The 27,014-nt window shown below is 30.7% G+C and overlaps 1 protein-coding gene across 2 annotated transcripts in view; it reads right to left on the bottom strand.

The window, feature by feature from the left end:
* LOC148306481 (protein Wnt-10a-like) overlaps positions 1–27,014 on the bottom strand; it is a 78,758-nt gene that overhangs the window by 37,901 nt on the left and 13,843 nt on the right. Inside the window, exon 1 of one of the 2 annotated variants that reach the window (XM_088264925.1) lies at positions 9,374–10,016. The exons of the other annotated variant lie outside the window; for it this stretch is intronic. Within the exon in view, the coding sequence (XP_088121051.1) occupies positions 9,374–9,432 (59 nt within the window). The 5' untranslated portion in view covers positions 9,433–10,016. Of the gene's footprint in view, positions 1–9,373; positions 10,017–27,014 lie in introns of those variants that run through there. 2 annotated transcript variants of the gene reach the window in all.

Raw genomic sequence — 27,014 nt, 5'->3', positions numbered from 1 at the left:
CCCACTCAAAATGTGGAAAATTCGTCGCATCAGTGACGATGGTATTAACCATCAAGCACACTCACATACACACTCACACACATACACACACACACATACACACACACACACTCACACACACACATACACACATACACACACATATACATACATATATCTTGGGCGTTTTCGAAACAACAAATTCTATTACAAATCTGTCAAATAAAATAATGTCTACAATCTTTGAAACGCTAAAAAATTGCCGGCATTTATTTTGAGCCAACAGGTAATACGTACAAGCACACGTCAAGCCAATGGTTGGCTGTAATTCTAGATCCCAGATTGTATATCAATTAATCTTAATTAATGATTCGTTTGAAAACTAAGAGCAATAATGATTTTATCTTTACTGCTCATTAACGAGGCGATGATTAATCGCTCGCGTGTTCTCTATGGGGACAAACTTGTAATAATTTGTACTACACAGGGTGATTGCTAATAACTATTTATTACTTCAAGGTAAATGGTAATTAATGTTGATAGATTTTGAAATACGACCATCTGATATTTACATATTTAATCAAATGACCGTACTTTAAGGTGTTAGATACACATATATCGTTTTATAAACTTAAAACGAAAGTATTTTATTACACATACTAAGAGACCCCTTTTTTATTTATGTGTTGATAAATTCTTTAAAAAATGACACGTACAGATATGAAGGATTCTTTTTCTTTATCAGCCATCTCTACACTGCTTGATACATCCAGTCTACATGTCTCTTCTATTTTTTCCAGACTTCTCTCGTTTGGGCTTTTTCAATTCACTGACTATCCGCAAAAGGGACAATGTCATGTGTCCATCTTTTCTGGAGTTGGCCTTTTCTTCTCATCATGTCCCATGATCTCCACCGCAGAACTTTGGATATCCGTTTATCCATTCCATAAAAGGATTCTACTAGGTAACAAGAATTTCACTAGATGTCGCTTGCATCTCGTTCATGAATAAGCGCTTGGATACTGTATATGTCTTCTTCTAGCACTAATCTACACCCAACAGTTCTCAACCAGAGGTATTATTGACATACCGATAAATATCGATAGCTAGTTCAAAATAGTCAGGTCAGGAAATAAAATTGTTATTATTTACTTTAAATTGAAATTAATGTTTTAACTGTAGTGTTCCATGGCGGGAAAACTGGGCATGATCAGGAGTCGGAATGATCCACAGGTTTATATGAGGAGATGCATGAACGTGAAAGAGGCAAGGATTGATTGGAAAGATAGAATAGTGTGGCGTTCTATTCTCTCTGCCAATCCATGCGGGGTAGCGGCATGATGGTTAGGTTAGTTAATATTTCTACTTTAATGTTTTAGTGTTTATATTGTAGCAGTGGTAAGCGCATTTTTCTACTATCCTGGAGGTGCCGGGTTCGATTCGGGGTCATAATAAAAATGAGCATTTTTCACTCCAGTATTTACCCTGGTTTGGAACCTGAAGTGGAGATTTGATCACCTTGCCTTCAAACATATACTTAATATAGCATAAATTTGATGCAACGTTAAGTAAATCGCCCCATGTATCATTGGGCGCGCATTGCATCAATCTGATGTAATGTTAAATACAATAGATCGCCCTATGTACCATTGGGCACTCATTGCTTCAATTTGATGCAATGTTAAGTAGATCGCGCTAAGCACCGTTGGGCGCACATCTCATCAATTTGATGCAATGTTGAGTATGTAGATCGCCCTATGTACCATTGTGCGCGGATAATGTTCAGCAGTAGTAGTGATGTTCCCAAATAGTAGTGGATATTATCTTTATTGGTTCACCCCTCCGGTTCCGTGCGAGTAACCCTTCATTACATCATTATCCTAGTAACTACCCACTACCCAAGTACTTACCTAGCAAATAGCACGTCTCACTTAGCTTTCCTCCCTTATTATCTGTATAAATTTATTTTGAAAGCTCTGATAGATAAATTCAGGCTACAACATCAGCAAAATAATCAAATAAACAAATAGTCTAAAAAAAATGATCCTTTCGTAAAATATTCTAAAATATTATGCGTTTTTTTCCCTGACCTCTATTTGTATCGAATGGTGTACAGAGTACTGTATTAAATCGATGTGTTGTCATCTTGATCGTTTATTCAAGGTTTTGTGCTGACATTTCTTGGTGGAACTGCATTTTACATAATAAAACAACAAGCGTTTAGTTTTTTTCATTTTTTTCTTATTCGATTAGTGACCGGGTTTCGTCGTTTCTGACATCATCAGACTGATGATTCCCACGAGTCTAATGATGTCGGTAACGACAAAACCCTGTCACTGGTCAAACAAATAAAATTTAAAAAGAAGGAATAACCCCGTAAAACCACTACTTTTATAGGCTTGTCTGTTGGTAGGATGGTAAGGATAGATAAGGAAGTTAAATGTGAAAAACACATCACAAACACCCAGACCAATTAAAAATAAAAATATGATAAAACCTTCTTGAATTTATTTTGTAACGGGTGGGAATCGAATTCGAATTGAGTTTCGCAGTCGAGCGTCTACCCAACTACGCCACGACGCCTGCCTGCGATAAATCTACATAGATTACATCTTTATCGTAGATTATATAAAGGCAAGAAGAAGAAGAAGAAGAAGAAGAAGAAGAAGATATGAGCAAGTGGATCAGTCTTGTGCCCCAAATTTATTAATGAATAAATTAGCGAAATGGATGTTACGTCGTCTCGATAGGGCGGCCAATCAGTTAACAGTTAACCCCTTCAGCGCGTGTCCAACATAAAGCGGGTCCTCACAAGTCGCCGTCCGGCGCACGTTCAACGTTCAACGCTCATTTGAATAAACACCGGCGAAGGATGTATTTATTTATTTGAGCTAAAGATCAGTCAACATTTGTCCGGACAATGGGCGCAGTTTGCATATCCGCGGGACTGTCGGCCTGCGCTGTTGACAGATCGGACACTATTGTCTGAAGGAAACATATTTCTGAAAATCGAGGCGCAGAGACGCATCGAGGATGTATGGCGTTCGGTAAGCGACGTCTCTTCAGCAATATAAACTCTCGGTGCCGACTCCTGACAAATTAATGGACAACAACCAAAACGGGAAGGCTTTATAACTTTACATAAGGATGGCCAAAGCGCAAAGAGTGAGTAACTATTCTACAAAATTCGAAATAAGGATTCATATCTTACTTCATTATTATTTATATTATCATTTTTATAACAAGTGTATATATCAAGTAGGTTTACGGTTATACATTGCAGAATAAACAATTTATCATTCTAACATTAAAAAACATTACGTTATTATTAAAAGTAAATAATTGGTAAACTAAGGAAAGAATACAAGGATGAGATAAGCATAACTGATAATATTAATAAAGGTGTGTTGAGATGGTTTGGACGTGTGGAACGAATGAGTGAAAAATAAGAGTTAAAAAAATATGAGGCGTATCCATTTAGAAATAGGAGCAGAGGGTGACCGAGGAAAACTTGACATAATCTAGTAATCTACTTGATACTAGGATTAAAGTATATCAAATACTTCATGGTTAGGTCCGGAATAGGAATAATCGTCGGATATGTATGAAGAAATGCATAAATGGAAGAAGCGAAGTTTGTTTCTAAAGACAGATTGGTGTGGCATTCTATTCCCCCTAACTACCTCTCTAATACCCCAGAATGCATTCGAAATATGTAATACGTCATTAAATATATTTTACTATTTGCTTACATTTTTAGGGGGGATTGGTTAGTTTTTGGCTTAGTTTTTTTTTTATGAAATGTAAACCAATAGGGTACCTTATTTTTTTATTATTATTAATTACTGTGCTGACGTTTGAATTGTATGCATGAGTACATACTTCGCAGCTCCATATAAGTATATAGAAATATACTTAGAAATTCAGTAATTGTTTATATGTACCTACGTAATATTTAAAACGATGTATTTATTTTATTTTGTACAATTAGAATACGACTTTAAAAAATAAGCACAAATTAATGAGATTCTTGGTTAAAAAAAATATCTATTATATTTTATATTTTAATTCTCGTCGTTCCTAACTGGGAATACTGTATATAGTGTAAATGCACCCACTCTAAACCATTGCATGTAATCGTGATAGCTGTTGATAACTAATTCTCTAGGGAGATTATTTGCTAAGCACATAGGGTTTATTTACGTGCAATGTTCTAAAGAAAAGCGATTATAGTGTACATAGAGTGTTCTGCTCTTAAAATGGTGTGTCGGCATGAAATGACATCGACGTCTCAATATCTGACCAAGTTTTCACTGCGCGTTTCAATTTACTTGTATTAGTAAAATATTAAAATACTTATATAAAATATAATGCCGATTATACGCGTACATGAAAACACAAAAAATATACAAGAAAATATTGCATTACATCCTTAATTAAGTAAAATAAATAAATATTGAGTGTAAGTCCCTCTCCAAGCACAAGATCTTAGCTTCTTTTTTGGAGAGGCAATGCATAAGATACTGTATAAGTAGATATATATATATATATATATATATATATATATATATATATATATATATATATATATATATATATATATATATATATATATATATGTATATATATATATATATATATATATATATATATATATATATATATGTGTTTATTTATATATATATATATATATATATATATATATATATATATATATATATATATATATATATATATATATATATATATATATACATATATATATATATATATATATATATATATATATATATATATATATATATATATATATATATATATATATATATATATATATATATATATATATATATATATATATATATATATATATATATATACAACATTTTGAGTGTGTCCAAATACTTATTCACAAAATCTGGATTATCTCCAATTACAGGAGTTATTTTCATATTATTTTATTTTATTTTTGGACCTCACATACTAATATAAGAATTTCTGCTTAGTAAAAAGCTTCTTAACATCTCACCAATAGATGTCTCTAGTGAAGTTCTAGTGATTCAAGAACAAGGTTTCTAAATTGGTTCATATATAAAGAACTTCCAAGAATTTGAGTGGTGTGGTTGTCAATAATGGGTTGAATTGGTGAATGTTACACGTGTGTAAAGTGATCACTTAAACCAGCCTATGACGGTCGTAAGCCCCGTAAAAGCCCAGACTTCCATATTCTTCTTCATCTTTGATGAGATGTCAAAAAATAATATATATATATATATACATATATATATATATATATATATATATATATATATATATATATATATATATATATATATATATATATATATATATATATATATATATATATATATATATATATATATATATATATATATATATATATATATATATATATATATATATATATATATATATATATATATATATATATATATATATATATATATATATATATATATATATATATATATATATATATATATATATATATATATATATATATATATATATATATATATATATATATATATATATATATATATATATATATATATATATATATAGCAAATGAATCAAACTGCAATAGTTTTTGTAACTTTATGAAACAAATTAATTACTTTATTAAGTACTAATGTTTGATTTCATGTATTGAATTCTTAAATTATAATTAAAATATACACCTTCACAAGTAAAAAAATGTTTAAATAAAGTTAATGACTAAATGGCAGCGCCGTTTGCTGAACGAAAAAGAAACTCTAGAAATAATTTTCTCACGGTGGACAGAGTGCTTCTTGACAGTCGCTGTAACATGGAATTTTTAATATTTTAGATCGCAATGGATTTGTAATATTTAGATTTGTAATATTTTCTTTAATTCTTAATTACTGTGAAAATAAAATCTATTAGAAATATGTTAATTTTATTTTATTTATTTTCCAATTAACCAGCCTGAGTCACAGTAAATATTATGTATTAAATTGCCGTAAAATGCTTTTCTTCGATTTCATTGTCCATAACATCATAACAAACGTGACATGATGAATTACATTTAAAGTACAGTGATAGCAATTAGCGTACAATATTTCATAATGCAAAGTTATTTTCAATATCCCCTCGCATAACAAATCAGATAGCTCGAGCGTCGGTTTGGCGTTCAGCCTGTATATTAAAATTTACCCTTCCATTGTCTCCCCATCTCGAAACAAGATGTGTACATCAAAGAGAAATTTGAATAAATGTGCATAATCAACAATGCCCTCTGGCTGATTGCGTATAAACGTACAATTATTAATACCAATATTGTGCTAGAGCATGCACCGTACTAAATAATTGAATACAAGGAACACGCTTTTATGAAACTCACTCCTAGTTCGGTGACACCATGTTAATTATGAAAATTGTAATCAAAGCATTATATTTACCTCTCTCAAAAGCACGTGAAGTGTCTGTTCTACTAGGTAATTCATAAAAAACGCGTGTATCGCCTTCTTCCTAGCTCCATCCCAACTTATCTTCTTCGTAGACTGTTGGGTTCAGCTCTTCTCGTCCTCAGGTTGTAAGTCTTTTCCTATCATGGCCATGCCTTCGAATCGAGTTATCTCTCTATCTCGTTCATTAATTTTTTTGTCCTCTGTATGTCTTTCGAGGAAGATCCATGGCAATTGGCTGGTTTACAATATGTTCAGGTTCTTTGCGTCCTATGTACCCATACCATCTCAATTGTTTTCCCTCTACCTTACTATTGATGCCTGTTACACTCAATCTTTCACGAATGCGATTTTGTCTCTAAGGGACACTCCAGCTGACCATCTAAGCATTCGCATTTTAGCAGTTTCTAGTTGCCTAGAGTAAGTGTTAAAAACGCATATATCGTAAAATAATAATATCATACGAAGATATTATTTGGCATATCAACGTTATACAAAAATAAAAAAAATGGATAGAAGATTAAATGCCAAAATATGGCGGTAAAAGCGCCATCAGGACGAAAAGTCTGCTTTTAAGAGTGAATAATAAAGCTCAAATTAAGATAAAAATATTAGTTATATTACATGTTATATGAAAATTACATAAGTATTGCCTGTAACGAAGCACCCTAAAATGTTTGATCACATAGTTAAATAAATCATATTCAATGACATAAATCATATATTTCGAATCCATTCTGAATTAATTTCGATAGGGTTGTTTAAGATTCGTGGAAAACAACAGTAGAAAACTTCTTTCAGATCGTTTTAAAAGAAGAAGAATCACGTAAATACTTATGAGTTCTGTAATATTAGGATTTTGAGTGAACTAAGATTGAAAGAATATTGAGAACGAAGATTAAATTTGCAAAAATAAGAAAAAATTGTTTCAAGGAAAGACTATGAATTGTGTTGATAAAAGGATAAATTTATTGTTATAAAATACTAGATGTTAATATATATATTAAGCAATATATTCTCGTATCTTAAATTGTATTTAAGCTTTTCTAAGGATAAAAAAGAAAACATTTTTTTATGAAATAATTTACTTCCCAACCTTATCTGATTAACATCAGAGTAAGATTTGAAATGTAGCTTGTACGGTACCTATATATAAAAAATAGGCCCATGTAAATATAAGTACATGTGGCTCATCTATACGCTAGCTTAAGGGCCGACTACAAGTCAGTAAATAATGCGTAGAGAAAATTGAAAACACTCTTATCCAATTAACATACGTAGAAAATAACCGTTTCTCTGGTCGATCGTCTCACGGTTTTTATTGATGGGCCATGGCCAATGGTAAATATTTTATGTACAATAAAACAAATACTATTTATTCAAATCATTTCATTCATCCGATCTCTCTTAGGCCTGTACCTACAAAGAAAAATATCTTAGAAAATATTTGATAATAATTATATATTTTGTTAAACCTCATTTGCCACAATTAAAGTTAAACCTCAATTAACTATTTCTAATACAAATGTAATGACAAATAAAACCATGTAAAGATATTTTTCTGGGTATAATTTTATCAGCGAAATACACTTTTGTTTCACAAACCTTTGTCAAATAAAAGAATTACTCGTTCATGAATCACATAAACGTGTGAGCTACATTTACGATTGTGAAATAGTTTCCATAAAACTACGTTCCATTTAAATCTCACGATGATCCTATAAAATATAAAGTAATGTTGAGATCATTCTTCAGTTTTGTCTCATTGGAAGTTCAGCAACATCTCGAGCGAGGACGTGATCTCACCTTTAGATTGCCGATTTAGCCTTGGTCTGTGACGAATTCTATGACCATCAACAATAACAAATACGTAAGATGGATCTTCTTAAAATATGGCTTATATGAGTCACAGTAATTCACCGATTTGAAATATTAACGTTGTTAGCTTTAACGGTACTTGTGTTGACATTTTCGTCAGTGAGATCACTGATTTTATCACATTGTAACTTGAATATTTTTGATCCTTACTACGACTTTTTTGCGCTAGTGTAAGATATGGCTGTAAACATAATAGAGGGTAGATCAGAGGTTCTGTATTTGATCGCCAACTATAACAATGTATTTTAAGAAGATTCACAATAAGGTAAATACAAAATTATATGTATTCAATTCATTTTCTTAATTCACTATCCGTACATATATAAACCTGTATAAAATAAATCAAAAGAGATTTATCTTGATTTTCGTAAATTTATAATAACAGTAATATACATAAATTATTATTTAACGAGATAATTTAGTTTTTCAACAAATAAATTCAATATGTACAAAATTGGCTTAAATGTAAAAACATTTTAAATTAATTTAATTAATAATCTATGAATTTTAAATAAATTCCGTAAAAATAATAAACATCAGTTTTCCTAAGAAGTATTAAATAACAGTTTTAAGACTTTTTAAACCACAATCAACTTAACGGCAATCCTAGCTAATATTTTGTGTATTTTTTAGCGAGTAAAGATAAAATATAATCCTTATCATGCATACACCTAACATACATACATATATTCTTCTCGTTATTATTTGACCCTAACCGAATGGATACTGCACTAAGCAACGTACCTATATCTTGATGGTAAATTATGTAAGGGTGAGTTTATCTTTTTTAAGCTTTTGGTGCCAGTTGAAAAGTAATATATTAAAAATCACGATATAAAATATTAGTTTGTACATATGTATCATATAACAGCAATAAATGACTTTTTGTATATGACTATACTTCTATAATTTCGGATTAGACTAACACTAAAGTAATTAAATATAGTCCCCTTTGAAACCACTGAATGCTGACACACGATATATGTTCTTCCAAATTATTGATATAATTATAAAACATTATGAAATGGAATAATATAACAAATAAAATAAAATATTCATAATCATACCCAGAAGGAGTCAGTATCTGTAAGGATATGACTGCTATGAAGAGAAGCCAATACAGCATCCTGTTTCCTCACTTCCTTTTCTGCTTTACAGATGGCGCTGGTGGTACATATTTCCACCACATAATTCCACTACACTCTTCACTTCAGTTAAACACACTTTTAAAGTTTGAATTTTTAAAATTTATCATTCCTAAATAACACATTGCAAAAAAAAGAATTATGTTTTTTATTTAAACACCACGTTATCACCAAACAATTGAACCATCTGTATTAAAAAAATATCCTTGCTAATTTTTCAATCATTTTGTTTTAAAAGTACGTTTTTTTTATAAATTAATAAACACTTGAAAATATAACTTAACTCGTTATTTTATTTTTGTAAGTTTTTGTTTGAACGAATTAATTTAATTTTTTGCACTTTTTGACGCTTATCAAACGTCAATTTTTATGCTACTAAAAATATTTCAAAAAAATATAATTGTTTTATGTAGGGGTTTTGTTGTTGTAAGATTTTCCGTCCGACTCGATCTGCCTAACTCGACGGAGCTTAGAATTCGTGTACGAGTTCTCGCTCTCGCTCAATGTACTGCCTTTGTGCTCAGTATGGGCGCTGCGCTAGTAGCGATCAGGGACCTCTTGTTTGGCTCGGCGCGAACAATAATACTAAGGCAAAAAGGCGAAGAAAAAACCGTCCGTCCTACTAGCCCCACCTCCGGACCTCCCCCTGCGTCTCTCGCGTTTCCCGCGCATTGTACCCTGTATTCAGTGTCCGTGGGTGTTCAATTTAGGGGTTCATTTTCGCAATCATCGAACACAGCGACTTAATAAACAAAAATCTAAAACCCATTTTTAATTTATACAATACATTGTCGTGATAATCGTTTTCCCCTTGGAAAAGATCTTAAATTTACTCTCAATTTTACGATAACTTTTTGGACATGTCGATAAATATATTTAAAAAAAAAATTAAACCCATCTTTAATTCATGCAATATGTTGTCATGATAATCATTTTTCATTAGGAAAACATCTTAAATTGAATTAAATTTTAAGAAACTTTGTTTGAATGTTGGTAAACAGAAAGGAATTTTTAAAATATATTTTTTTTTGAAAATCTACTTGCAAATTAATAAAATAATCTTTATGGTAATTTACTATTTATTTATTATCTACCTAATAAATACTTAAAAAGTATTCATATATCCCTATAATATCACATAAGACTGCATGCTTTAGGATTCCAATCAGTATCATTCTGACATCTTGTTTTAATTCTCCCTAAAAAATTATTCAATTTGAAACGAATATAATATGAGTTCAGTACTTATGTATATTTGAGAAATGTTTTGCTTTTTAGTGTTGTCAAAAGAAGTAAAAATACGTTAAAAAAATCAAGGTATGCTTACATATGTGTATCGTTTCGAATTCATTGAAAATTAACAAAGGTATTATTTGTATAAACTATATTTGAAGCTCTAACATCGTGATTTTACATTTTATAATTAAAATATAACTTTGTTTTAAAATCTTGATAAAGAAACGGTTAGCTTCTAAACCTGTTGACATTATAATTAAGTTATAATAAAATATTTGAAGTGATTTTAAAACAAAGCAATATTTTTAAGCTGAAGAATTTCAGCAAAATTTCAATTATTGCACTCCATTTTCATTCCAGATGATTCCTAAATAATAAAGAGATTTTTATAGTGGTCCGTGAATACTGCAAAAAGCCAATTCACCCCTCGCTAGATGGCGCTTGCGCAACTGAAATTCACAACTACCCTAGCATGTTTAAAGATAAGGGATTTAAGCATACACTAACGAACCTTTTAACTTATATACAAAATAGATTGATTATATTATTTTCGAATCAATTTTTTTTTTAAATTTAAAATAAATAGCATTGAAATTAAAAGCACTCTTTCAAAAAATATACGTGCCTAACAAAAGAAATATAAAACGGATTTTCCAAATCAGCTATGATTTGTTATTTAATTATAAAATACGAATAAACTTATGAGAGTTTTTCATTCTTCATTTTTCGGGATGTTTACATTTTTACTCGTATAATAATTAAAGAGTGTTTAACTTTAAACGAAGGATTTTTTAAATCTCAATATTAACATATTAACATGTAAAAAAACAAGTAAGTATTTGTTTTTAAATTCACCACTTCTGGTGATAATTAAATAGTGATAACAAGATGAATTAAATCTCAGTACGAAGTGTAATTTTAGGAACACACTTTTAAAAACATTTTATTTTATAAACAAAGACAAGAAGATAAAATTTAACATGTCGCACACATTTTTATTTATTTTTTAATTAGGGTGTATTTTTGATTGAATAACGAATAAACATGTAAATTTTTACATAATTTGTATTACAAAACGTTAACTTACACCATCAGTTTGTTATTTTGTTAAAGATCACTACCAAAGCAAATTAAAATATACCTCTTCGGCAATAACTTTATCAGGATTATGGTAATATGTACGTATTAGCTTGATTTTGTAAAAAATTGCACTGATAACAAAATCTTGGAATTATATCTTCATAAATAAATGTTATAAATACTGCTTATTGGGTATGAAACGTGCACTTTTTAAAATGGATCTATTTTATTGTTATACTCAAATACACTGGTTTTAAATTGTAATATTTTCAAGAGTTTTATCGCGTCGTTACGGTGTAGTCTACTTCCGGCGGTAGTGTGGCGGGAAGAGCCTTTCCCGCGCTAAAGCCTTTTACTATACTAGCGCCTCTGGTGGCAAGATGGAAAGATTTCTAATCACGTATTCACGTACTTATGATTTTGTCTGCTGCGGAATACCAATTAACAACTTCATTTTGTTAATAAAGTTCGTGTAAGATTATATTATTTCTTCTTAGTTTTCGCGATAGTGACATTATTTAATTGAAATATAAATTAGTAAAAGGCACACATTATATAATATTGTAAATAATCATTGAAATGGAATAGTTTCAAATCAAAACTTAATAAAATAAAATTATTAAATACATTATAAATTATTTTATTATTATTTTTCAATGTTTATTAAAAACACAACATTTTTGGTTCAGAATTCTTGTTCACAAATCTGGGTTTCTCCACTTATGGTTATTTTTACATTTTATCGTTTCTACATTATTGAACATTCATCTTTGTTAAGATGTTAAAATTTAAAATTATCTCCAAAGCTAAAAAAGCCAGATTTGTGAATAAGGATTAGAATACACCCAAAAATCTTGTGAATAAAATAACTGATCATATAGCATTAAAAATGAAAATCCTGGTATCAGGCATATTTTTAGTATGTAAATTAATCCGGTTTGGATCTAGAATAAATCTTAATAAGGGTCTCTGCTAAATAAAAGCTTTCCCAAACCAACCACAGATGGCTCAGACAAATACTTAGACTACGTTGAAATGTTAATTCAATGCACAGAATTAACAAAAAAGTAATATGTGGGGTAAAAAATGGTTGTTTGTACATAAAAATAATAAAGAAATAAATTAAAATACATTATTGTTTCTTTTTTTTACATTTTTACAGTTTCATTAAAACAAATATTGAAATAATCAACTCCAAAATGTCATTCGAATGCTCGTTTTTATTGACGCATTGAAAACAATAAATAAATCCACCGTGTAGGATTATTTGTTCAAAAATAAACCCTTATTAATTCCAAAAGACGCTTTGCCGCCAAACTCTGTAAAAACTGCCAATTATTTTCAATTCATTCCCCAATTTGAGAATCCATAAACCATAAATGCGGTATTAATTCGTCTTTTGAATTTACAAAACGTGGGCGTTCAAAGGAAAATTCGTGAAGCAAAAACATACGCCTGTCCTTCGGTAACAAATTAATGTAGGCGTCCTTAGTAAAAAGTTTTGTAAATGATATCGTAAAAGGCTTGTTCATTACTGGTAAACATATAAATATATTTGAAAAAATAAACAGGTATTCGGAAATTTTGCAAAAGTAAAATCGAATTTCGAAATAATGCACGGTGCCCTGTAACTTATAGTTATTTGGAATATAGAAATATAATATTTTCTTAAGGGGATTTTCGCAAGCACTATAATTCGATCACCGGCTGACCACTGGAGAGGTCACACGTCTCTTCACTCCATACCTTTCAATAACCCTTTTTTTTCAAAACCATACGATTAACTTATTTTTAAAACTTATTTTATTATTAAAACTTATTTTTTCAGTGCAAAAACGGTGTTTGATGAAAAAAATAAATTGAACAATAAAATGTTACCTGGATTTAGAGAAAATTAAGTCGATTTAACGAATACTGGGCCTTAACAACATTTTTGGATGTGGCTAAATCCTTTTTCAGAAATCTGGGTCTCTCTACTTCGGAGTTATTTTTACATTTTGACATAAGTCTTGGCACGATCAGATCAATCAGAACCTAAAATCTGGTGGTGTCAAAAGTCTGCGTAATCGGAGGGCATGTATGACTAGATGTATGGATGTGAAGGAGGCGAAGAGTGTTTGTCAGGACAGAAGAGTGTGGCGTTCCATCCTTTCTGCCTACCCTTGCGGGGAAACGGGGTGATGGTAGGAGTAGTAGTAGTAGACATTAGTTAACATGCATTTTTATGTAAACGTGGTTTATTTCCTGTCATTAGTACAGCCTACGACAATTAAAAAGCCCTGAAAACACCCAGACTTCCATATTCTTCTTCATCTATGTTGAGATGTCAAAATGTACAATATCTTCAATTTAACACTCTTCTTTTCATTCATCGTTCAGTTTATGTAAAACAACTTGAAAACTCTTCTTTACTACCTAAAAAACTACCGGTTTCAGAATAACAATTCTATCATCAGGTCAACTCTAGACGTGATGATGGAATGGTTTTTTTCGTTGACAGTCAAGTAGTTAGTTTTAAGTGGTATTACACAAAGCGCACGATGAATGATAAGCAAAATGTTATATTACCATACCAGAAAGTAAACAATGCTTTAAAGTACAAAATATATGTTTTTCAATATAATCAATATCGAGCGTAATAAACATTACGTTTTAAGTTTTTCTTTCTCAAACATAGACGACGTTATTACAAAAAAGGATTAGTATGACTTAATCGTATTAGATAAAGCGTATCTTACTTTTATACCTTACTACCTATCCGTGAATACGCGTCTTAAGTGATTGCTTTTCTACTTCAATCAAAAGGAGGAGTCGACGTCTGGCTAAAGGTCACAATCCTTGCCTTTTATTGGTCACTGGCTTACATAATGAGTACCTTTGATGAGTGGAAGATGTATGGACTTCTTTGAAGACCTCTATCTACAAATGACAGGTCCAATTTGTCTGATTGGCAGGAGAGAAGTCAGCACTTTGCTTGATGACCACTCCTCACACGAGACCAGAGATGAATGGCCTTTGTTCGTGAGACAGACGAGGGTTAAATTTTGGAGGGCACATGGTCATTTGACATTTGTTGAATTATATGATGGGAAAACGTAAAGGACGCATCTATTGGCTTTCTTTTGTTGGTTCGATAATATATGTGTATTATGTGCATCGTGAATACAACATTTTGAGTGTGTCCAAATGATTGTTCACAAAATCTGGATTATCTCCAATTACAGGAGTTATTCTCTTATTGACATCTCATCAAAGATGAAGAAGAATATGGAATATAATCATCTCACCAATAGATGTCTCCAGTGAAGTCCTAGTGATTCAAGAACAATGTTTCAAAATTGCTTCGTATATATAGAACTTCCAAGAATTAGAGTAGTGTAGTTGTCAATAATGGGTAGAATCGGTGAATGTTACACGGTGTAAAGTGATTACTTAAACCAGCCTATGATGGTCGTCAGCCCCGTAAATGCCCAGACTTCCATATTCTTCTTCATCTTTGATGAGATGTCAAAAAATAATATGACAATAGAATTACTGCGATGGGTGGAAATCTTGATTTAATGGATTTTCCAGTTAATACAAACGTCATATTTCCCTTATTTACATTCAATATTTTCCATGAAAAAATATTATTACTTATTTGGGATTCAAGTAATTTTGGGATTTATATATTTATTATAAATTCATTTTTGAATGAAAATAGCATTCAGTTAACGTGTATTCAATGAATTTTCGGAGAAGATAATTTTTTTAAAAGATGAATTTATGAACTATTTTAATTAATTGATTCAGCAGTGACCATAAAGTAATATCTATCCATTTTCATTCAAAGTTTTACTTGGTAAATACCCTTATCTCTTAAAATCCTGTGATACGCATTTACCAATCAAAACTTAAATGTGACGAATCTATGTCGAATTATTTAATCAAATTAGATAAATTTAACCATCTCTCTTTATTTGAACCTGGATACTTCTAATATTTTATATACATATGTATGGAAATATAATGACGTATTTTTAAGGATTTATTTCTTCTTACTTATTATTCATATGTACAACAGATTTAATAGTTATTTCTATGCAACAAAATGTTCTTTTCAGCAAATAATCGATATCAAGAGTTTTAAAATATGTAAACCTAAAATCATTTGCGTTCTTTTTAGGGGTGTCACCCCAAATCAATCACAGTACAAAGAGATGCCCGTGTAGTATTTTATATTATTTCATGTAGAGGGGTAAGTAGGTCGGCTACAATGGGCACTAGGGGCGATTTTCGACAAAAGGTATTGGGGATCATCCCAAATAATTATCTAGCCATTTCATTGCTTGAATTGACTAAAAACGATGATCGAGTACAATGAGTATTGAGTGTATATACACATATATATACACATATTTATGTTATCACATTAACATGGCGTAAATGCAAATACAATTTTTGAGTGCGAAAGAAAATTACAGATGTAATATTTGTTTACGTAAAAATAACTTTAGTTAATAATATTTTATGTACTACCATATCAATTTACTGAATATGGGCGATTAAATAGAGCGCCACACCTATTTTGTCATTGCAAACAATCTTTGCCACTTCTACATTTAAGCATCTGCTTATATTATACAAATCCGCCGATTATTTTGACTCTTTACTTGACCACTTTCAAGTATTTGAAATGTTTGATCTTGCCAAGTTTTTCTCGTAATACTCGTATATATGGTAAATATACATTATTAAATCAATTTAAAAATTAAAATAATAATAAATGAAAACAGAATCCTTCATGGCGGTTGACAGACAAATAAACTTATTGAAGATGATTTTAATTTGAAATATATATTATAGTTTAAGAAATCCATTGGTTACTCCAGAGCAATGTTAAAACCAAATAAAAAAGACCGTCGAGATAAAATTTACTGAATATATTTCGTATATTAAAAGCATTGTTAACTTTGTGATATGGTAATATAACTTTTCTTGGATGTTTTTCGCAAATACTTTGGCACATTTTATAAACTTTATAAAATAAATAACTAAAAAAAGTAGTTTTATTTTATAAAGGTAATATAACTCTTGAACTATTAAAGTGGTATTACACAAAGTGAGCGATGAATGATAAGGGGAGTGATTTATTGAATATTTTGTAGAGAATGTCGCCGAATACGGAGAGTTTGTCATTACTATTGGCACTCACCCCCGTAGCTGTGGCAGCGCCAGCGGGGGGCTGGATCACCCCTGCTCGCCTGCTCCCCCCGCGCCTTGTAGGGGGCCTTTGCGGCAAGTCGAGTGGTCTAAGCATTACCCTCCCATTGAATTGAATAAAGGCCTCGAGGACTCCTCGAACGGCATTGCCGGCTTTGATGACCAACCTGATGATTGTCTGATGCCTGATTAAAAGACTCACAAAGCACTACAGCGCCGTGCTTTTGGCACTTTTTCCGTGATAATCATTACTTTTTCATGATTGAAAAAATATTCAAATATACCTTAAAATCACCAAATATATTATTTTAGTCGGTTATAATTAAAAACAACTAACTAGTAACCACCACGCAGAGTTAGATAAAGAAACAACCTGATTCGATAATTATAATATAAAATATAATAAAACAACAAAAAAATAAAAAATAATAATATTTATTTGGGATTATTCAAGTAATTTTAGGATTTTGACATCTCAGCAAAGATGAAGTAAAATATGAAAGTCTGGACATTTACAGAGCTTACGACCTGTCATAGGCTAGTGAAGTTCTCACTATTGACATTTACTATTCTAAGCAGTATTGACAACTACACTTTGGAACTCAAATTTTGCAAGTCATACTTATATGATCCATCTCATGACGTTCCGTGATGGAGTTCACAACAACCCTTTTATTTAACCAGCCTATGACGGGTCGTAAACCCTGTAGATGCCCAGACCTCTATATTCTTCTTCATCTATGTTGAGATGTCGAAATGTAAAATAACTCCTATGTGAAATTCAGATTTGTGAATTTGGACGCACTCAAAATGTTGTGAAAAGTGTAACAAACGATAAAATTATTGTTTTACTATGTAAAATACAGTTTCACCAAGAAATGCCAGCATAAAATATAAACTCAAAACTATAATCTGTCCAAAAAAATACGAAAAAATATTGTATCGTGTCATTAATTAGTTCAATAAATACATATTCAGTGCAAGTCCCTCTCCAAGCACAAGAGCCTAGTCGCTTTTTTGGTGAGACAAAGCGTAACCATAATGAGATTTTTTGATGTACCTAATATTTACTTAATTAATGACGGTGATATACTTTTTGAAACATTGATCGTTGTATTAACAATAAAAATATTAAAATCGAAACACAGTACCTACCTATATTTCTTGAAAGACAAATCAAATCGATATACATTTTTTCAGGTATTCGAATATCCCCGGCAGTGAACCATTAGTCAACGGAGATGACTACTTATCATCAGCATCTTTGTGCTCCTACTGTACGACATGTGATTGCATGAGAAATATTTGAACCATTCTACATTCCTCGCATATCCCCTATACTCACTCGGTCAGCTCGCTCCATCCCAGATGAATACGCTCAAAGTACGCCACACAAGATTTGGAATATTTCAAGTGCTTCGGTTTCACGTAAATTAATTTGTGAGAGGGATAAATGTTTGTTATGTTGTAAAACACGCCACTTGTGTATTCAGTTAATTCAACATAACACACACGATGGAAAAGACACCGAAATATAATGTACAAAATATGTATGCATGTTTTAATTTTAATAACAAGATAGGAATAAAATATGTAATATAAAAATTAATTTCCTTCATACACGAAAGTGTAGAATATATCTTTGGATTATTTAAATTATTTTAAAGTGGTCAAAAATGGGAAAAATTGGCGGATATGTATGAGGAGATGCATAAATATGGAAGAGGCGAAGATTGTTTTCGATGACAGATTGGTCTAGCTTTCTATTCTCTCTGCCTACCCCTGCGGAGAAGTGGCGTGATGGTTAGTTAGTAAGTTATCAATTATGTTAAAAGAACATTTAAATATCAACAAATATATTAATTGATTCAAGACACTCTTTCAAATTAGAAGTGACCAGTTACATACGTTATTACGAATATAATTCTTCTTTTTCTCCCTGCTATTCTTCATTAATTTCCTTTTTTATAAAGCGCTAATGTCGTGAGCTAATTCAATTTAAAGTGATTTATTTTTAGAAATATGCATTCCGTAAAATATTACCCCCCCCCCTCGTTATCAAAAAACCTTACCTTCATATAAGTATTGATTTAGCAAGCGCTGCGTTAATCAAATTCAGTGACCTTTGTACCACCTAAGTTCAGATAAGGGTAAAAAAACATGAGATGCTGCAATGTCATCATTTCACGGGTCTGTAAATCCATTTTCCCAAAAACAACAAAAATACAATTATTCAGATAACAAAAAAATGATGACCGTTGCATTGCATGTAGTGAATTAGTAACACGTGAACTGTACATTTCACCATATAACCCGAACAAGTACGTCTCCATTACTGAGATGAATCCCGAATCACGCTTTAAATCCAACGACTCTAAATAAATCGTGAACTAAATAATGACTAAATGAAATCTTGGATTAAGATGTTTCTTGCTTTAAGACGTAAGTCTTTTTTCCCGCGGTACCTAATCAATTACCAATCCATATCTAAAGTTTCTCACAGGTAACTACTGAAATGTTTCCACTGATGGCATTCCGATACAGATGACGCAAGGGTAATTTGTTAGATGAAATAATGTAAGAGAGGTATGTACGCTGAGAAACGGGGTTACTGTTATTTAGTTCGATTGGTTTTAAGAGGGTGTTAGTGATATGAACATTTAAATCATTTTACTAAGTAGGACGATAGTGAAATAAAATCTACAAAATAAATAATTAGTATTCATGTCATAATCACACTTGATTATCGTGCGATTTGTATAATTATTTTCATATTTCACTTAATAAATAGAATACAATAAGTTTTGGTGAAACGCTAAATGTAGCGTAAAATGAAACCATGGATAGAAATTATTGCTTTATATGCATAATTCATATTTATGAATTATGAAAGATTTTGGCAAAATTTTGGTTTGATTCCGTTGTTAAGTACTAGAAATACACGCGAAATCTGAATTAATTATCGTGTAAAAATAACATCCCAATATTTTGAAAGTGTCGAAATCTTTGTTCTCAAATCTGGCATTTGTTCAAATAGGGGCTATATTTTTTAAAATTTACATCTCAGCATAGTTGAGGAAGAATTTGGAAGTCTAGGTATTTTAGCAGGGCTTACGAAATGTCACAGGCCAGTGTAAGTAATCACTTATAATACACGTGTAACATTCACTATTCTAGCCAAGATTGGCAACCACATTACTCAATTTTTTATACAATATCCGAAATTTGTCGCCCTGTAAATACCCATATTCTTCTTCATGTATGTTGAGATGTATGAAAAGGTGACTTTTATTGGGTGAGAGATAAAAATTCAAGTGATTGTTCTGCAATACTAAAAATGACATTAAATACCAAAGCTCTAAATTCAGGATCAAATTTTGAGTTATCATTTGGCAGCCACGTTTCTATAATCAAAATAGCTGATAAAAATGCGTGGATAACGAGAGATTCCGATATTTCTGTTGGTTTCGGTTTCTCAAGTAGATATAATTCAATCAAAACGGATCAATTGCTCAAGCTTTGAGTCCGTGTACTCGATAATTTCCAATCCAATTGCGACAAATCGATCAGTCCGGTGACCAATCCATTAGCGCGCGGCGAGAAGTTTTTCTGTTGGCGGCGCGTTTCGTGTTTTGTGTTCCCAAAGTCCGCCACGGCCAGGGAAATCCGGCCCCTTTGTGCTCCTTTATTTAATTAAATCTGAATTAAATACAATGGATTTACGATTATTTTGTCACGTCCCGAGTAGGAACTAGAAAGTGACTTCGACTGACTGACGCTTGTGAACATTGGATTGAATCGTTAATGTAGGCACTCCTATGACATCTCAACATAGATGAAGAAGAATATGGAAGGTTTTGATTGATTTCGAGCTTAATTTATAGAACTCCATTATTAATATTTTACATATTATTTTTTGACATCTTATCAAAGATGGAGAAGAATATGGAGGTCTGGGCATTTACGGGGCTGACGACCGTCATAGGCTGGTTTAAGTGATCACTTTACACACGTGTAACATTCACCAATTCTACCCATTATTGACAACCACAAAACTAAAAAATTTGAAAGTTCTATATATATGAACCAATTTGAAACATTGTTCTTGAATCACTGGAACTTCACTAGAGACATCTATTGGTGAGATGAAATATATTTATATTTTAAAGGTGAAAATCAAACACTGATTATAAGCCTTGTAAATTGTGACTTTCATATTATTATTTATCCATGCTGAGATGTGAAAAAAATAATAATAACTCCTATGTATAGAAAACCTAGATTTGTGATCAAGTATTTAGACACATTCAAAATGTTGTGAATTTACCTTTAATCAAAAAAATACATCAGAATCAAAGTGTTTCATATTTTTTGAATGCTTTTTTTGTTTCAATATTTTTATCTTCATGACATATTTCATTTAAAATGATTAATTTTCACCAGATGGATTGCATAATACCATACATACATAAATGTGTTTGTTGTGGTCTAAAATAAGTTATGAGCTTTTAAAAATTTGAAAACGCTGTATTTTACAAAAAAATATTTAATGATTTTTATCGATCACATTACTACGGACACTTAAATTAAATAAATTCTTAAAATTTAAAATAAAACTTTCTCAACGAGAACACAAATATTCGATTTATCTCGCGAGGGATTGAAATCAAGATTTATTATAATTGTCTCACATGGATGAAGAAATTTGTGAGAAGGTAATATAACAATATTTGAGCACTCACAACGTCTTTACGACTTGGCATCGGCTGAGTTCAGCGATCACCTTTTTCACTTGAATCACAAAAAAATCCATATTCTCCTCCTTTGTATAGCTTAGTTTCTTGAAGGCAACTATACTAAGACTTTGATTCTAACAGCAAAATAGAAATGCTATATTTATACAGTTTTAGTTGGTTGAAAGTAAGTAAGCCCGGCAATATACATCAATTCTATATAAGAAGTTAAAATAAAAAAATAAGTGTTTAATATTTTTATAAAATCACATATTAACGTTTGAATTATGATAAAGTAACGCCTACTGTTAAACATGATATTTTAAATGTTTTTTTTTGTACCTTAAAGTGATTTTGTCAGCATTACATAATATTAGAATAAAAAAATAAAACCCTTATCCGCACCCAATGGTGCATAGGGCACTGCGTCATATAAACGCAGTGTTATCTTGATCGTTTACACATGACGGAAAGGTGATCAGCCTTCCGCTTCAGGTACCAGTTCAGGGTAATATTGAATGAATATTACAGTGAAAAAATCACTTATGAAATTATATTATTAGAATAAATAATATATTTTCATTTCTTATTTAAAAAATCAATTCTCCTTGGTATATTTATTTCTCGAAACGTAGTTTTTTTTTATAGACGCAACAAAAATAGTGTAAACGTAAATCAATAAGAGTGATCAGACTGATGTTTGGCAGAGACGCGTGTTGTGACATTTTCATTATTCCGGTCTAATCGGCCTCTTCCGTCACGCTTCTCCTACAATATAGTCACACCAGTGTAATCACAGTCATGAATAGACAAATATATCAATCTATTTAAGTACACATTGGATGAATTTTGGTGTTTTAAAAAATGAAGTAAGTTTAAAAAAAATATTTATGGTCTTTACAAAATAGCATGAGTATTTTTTTTAATTTACCTTTTTAAATAAATGTCTTGTGTGGTTTAAAGAATAATGATGAAGCAAATATTTTAATACGTAATGAATATTGAAGGTCTCTTTTTACCAGTTTGCCACATAATCCAAGGGATATGAACATCCATCTTTGGGATTTTATTCATTCTTCGAACACAATTATGAGATGTTATACATACAATGTTTAAAGAATATTATTAATTAATTTGGCAATAACTGTGCAATAATTTTATTTAAGTATGAAAATACAACACTAGTATAAGATCACTTTTTTGAGTTTTAAACGTAAAAACGAATTAAATCATTAGTAATGTCACGTTATTTAAAAGTTTTTATTTTCACCTGTTAATGATAATATCTGTAGTTCTCGAAACTAGTCATGTGTACATTATTCATCAAATATGTGGTATTAAATAAGTGTTTTATGTTTATATTTTAATGTTTAAAAAAATCTACATTCATTAACTTTTAACTATAAATAAAATCATTCGTAATTTTTTTTTATAAAATTTTTTAAATTTAAAAACAAACATTATTTCAGAAACTATGAACGTTTATTTAAACACGTAATCAGTCTTTGACCTTACATAACTAAGCTCCCCAGAACAACTATTGATTGATTTGATATCATGTTCACGTTCTGTTAACGGCTCACTAAATCAGATATCATGTAATCTAAATTAATTTTAACTTTAAAAAAGTTACAACGGTCTCTACGTATCGCAACCTCATTAATTTAAATCGGGTTAAAAATTAAAACAATTAATTATATTTTGTAATTCCTTTTTAAGAAAATTAACAAAAAGTAGGTCAATATACAATTATTGATTATTTTTTGACATCTCATCAAAGATGAAGAAGAATATGGAAGTCTGGGCATTTACGGGGCTGACTTAGTATTTGAACACACTCAAAATGTTTTCAATTATTTATTAGTTGTTGAATTTTTATATATTCTTTATTGTGTTAAAGTTAATGTCGTAATCAAAATTATCTTATAATTATATGTATTGCGGTCTATACAGTTAATTGATAAATGAATGAAGAATTTTCATAATTTACTGGGTTATGAAGTGACAAAAAATACCCTTTGCGTAACTGGATCGCATGAAAATAGCATTTATGTTGTAAGTATGTACTTTAAAAAATGTTACTTGTAATTGTTATTTGTCCCAGGTTTCCTCTGCTTTTGAAGACTGAAAAACAGGAAATGACTTCTAAATGTAGTTTTTCTTCGATTGGTCTCGCTGGAGGGCAATATTCACGATTGTCCATTTTCCAGGAAGCCGATTCGACGACGAGAAGGCTAATTGCGTTAAATTAATAGACACAATTTTCCGAGAAACTGAACAAAGATGGCGCTAGATTCTCGATATTACGGTTTATTAAAAAAATAACGTTATTTTTTATTCGAGACCCAAAAACAAATGTTTTTTTAAGTTATATATTAACCCATTTGGGTTTCGTATATATTGGAAAAAAATATAACGTAATAATATAGTATTAAATGGTCCGATATACGTAATACGTTAGCAATAAGGAAACAATGTTATAATTTTTTAGGGTTTTCGGACCCCCCAGAAGAGATAGATGCATTTACCTTATGTAATAAGTCAGGACTCCAAGGCCAGCTCATGAATTACGGCAGGTGAGTGCACACTGCACCATCATTAGCACTCCGATGCGATATTTCTCATCTCGAGAACTGCACTATTATAAACTCAAGTGCACCCAATAAGGTCCTTTGTTCCGCACCAAAAGGAAGCTGCAGGATACAATAAAATATCGTATTATCTTGGAGCTAAACAAAAAACTGAATTTTCCGCTTTATTGTCCGATTTCATTGTGAAAGCATTTCTGAAATCAATGGATTATTGAAATGTTTCTTGTTGAAAGGAATTTTAAGAGAAAAAAGGTCCGATGACTTTATAATATTAAAAATCAAAACAATTAATATATTATTAATAACATTTGTAAGTATTTTAAAGGATGGCGGTAGAATATATGAGTAAACAGGTGTTGGCAAATGTAATGAAAAACTAATAAAATACAATAGAAGACCATTGGAGTTAAACGAAGAAGAATGGTGAACCATTTCATATAATAACTTTATCCGGCCCACTGCTCTACCACTTATTACTCTCTATTTAATGTAATCACTGTATTACATGATCTTTAGTACCCAAACTACGTCCGCCCAAACGTCCCAGCTTCGAGTTCTGGAGAAGTACGCATTATTTTTAGGATCAAGAAGTGAAAATTAATATTATTATGATCTCTCGAAACTGGTAGACCAAAATCTCAGTGAGTAGTTATGAACTAACATTTTGTAAAAACGACTGACCAAAAAATAAATATTTTAAATATTAAAATAAGATGTTTTAGATTTTACGCGGAGACGAACAAATTTATGGGAAGGGAATTAATCCGTATTTTTGTACTTGCAAAGATTTAAATATATTTAAAATATTTGAACGGTATTTTTTTTATTTTAATTGAAATTCTTCTCCTTCAACCCCTTATCCGCATCCGATGATGCACAGGGCACAACGTCATATAAACGCTGTGTTATCTTGTTCGTTAACAGATGAAGAAAAGGTGATCAGCCCTCCTCTTCAGGGTAATATTGAAATCGTAGTCATACAGGAGAACGTGATCAAGTGCATTGTTTTACAAAAACGTGATCATTAACTATTTGATATTTTACTAGCTCAATATTGCCCTGAAAAAATCGCAAAGGATTTTAAACTTGGAAGTATAATATATTGACTTGTTAAAAATGACTAACTGCATTGATGCTTATTTTCTTGCCAAGCAAAAGTGACTTAAATGGCCCTTCTGAACATTTTACGTTTTGGTAGTTGGTCACTTTCTCCAGTACGACAACGAAATATTACGGTAAAAAAAGCACTTACGTTAATTTACCCTCTCCCCTCTGGGAATCGAACCCGGAACTTCCAATACCTACGGTAGCCAAGCGTACTGATCATTACACTGCGGAGGCGAAGAATTAGCATAAATATTTTTTTAAAGATTTATCACGTATCTACATACGATACTGATTTAGGTTATTCAAAACTTGTATTCAAAGAACTTAATGTACCAACAGTTGAAGAAATTTTTAATAAAGCCTCTATCTTACAAACTTTTAAAGAAAAAATGACTGAAGTACAAATTTCACGTAACCCTTGATTGTATATATGATGTATAACAATAGCAGCATTAAACTATTATACGTACGTAGGTAATTTTTTTTTAAAATAAACTTTCGGATAACTTAAAATCTATAGAAAATTATATAATCTTTAAAACTAAAATTAAAAAAAAAAACATATAAGACTCACCCCTACCTAGACTCCATACCAAAGAATATATATTTTTAAAAATTACTCCTTGTGTATTATTAATTTAAATTTAAATTTAATTGTTTAAAAAAATTCAATAAAAAAAAGGTTATGCATATTTCTTTCCCTCTCAACATTGTGAAGAAGTCGCGTGACCGAGGAAGACCGAAACGGTAATTTCCTCACCAACATTTTTATTAGCTGCTTTACCACAAATATGAAGGAAGGAATTAAGGCTTAAATCGCAAATTATATTGCTACTTATTTGGACCGCACCTCGTGTGTCGGTACTAATTATATAGCAAACCGATCCCCTTCACACAAATTACTTTGCAAACTTGATTTATAAGATCCGACGTTGCAACAAAAAATATTTTAAAAAAATTATATGATTTTCACTCAAGTCTTCAATCAGCCAAAAGTCACTTCATTAGAAGAATAATGTGGGATTATAAAAAAATATTTTGGAAGTGTTATTATTCATATTATTTTTTGACATCTCATCAAAGATGAAGTTTTTGAAATCTCATCAAAGATGAAGTTTTTGACATCTCATCAAAGATGAAGTTTTTGACATCTCATCAAAGATATGGAAGTCTGGAAGAACAATTTTTCTAAATTAGTTCATATATATGGTTGTCAATAATGGGTAGAATTGGTGAATGTTACACGTGTGTAAAGTGATTGCTTTAACCAGCCTATGACGGTCGTCAGCCCCGTAAATGCCCAGACTTTCTTTTAGAATTTATCTTCATCTTTGATGAGATGTCAAAAAATAATGGGATCGTAATGTTTACCATTTTACAAGTATTTTGAGAAAATCATTCGATGCTCATTTTATATGATAGTTAAGTTATTTATATAAAATAAAAAACCTTTAGGTTCCATATAGCTGTTTTTAAAACTTAAAATTTTCACAATGTGAACTTATTAATTTACAAAAGTATCACATAAGCGATAAATTGATAATTTATTTAAAAACGCAGTTCTTAGCTCGACAAACAGTTTAAAGGATTTGTTTATATTGATATCTCAACAGA

This window comes from Brachycentrus maculatus, unplaced genomic scaffold (genome assembly GCF_059751285.1).
Source record: "Brachycentrus maculatus isolate JH-2025_06_01 unplaced genomic scaffold, ASM5975128v1 h1tg000240l, whole genome shotgun sequence".
In the NCBI taxonomy this organism is placed as follows: Eukaryota; Metazoa; Arthropoda; class Insecta; order Trichoptera; family Brachycentridae; genus Brachycentrus; species Brachycentrus maculatus.
This window is presented reverse-complemented; position numbering and strand designations above follow the sequence as displayed.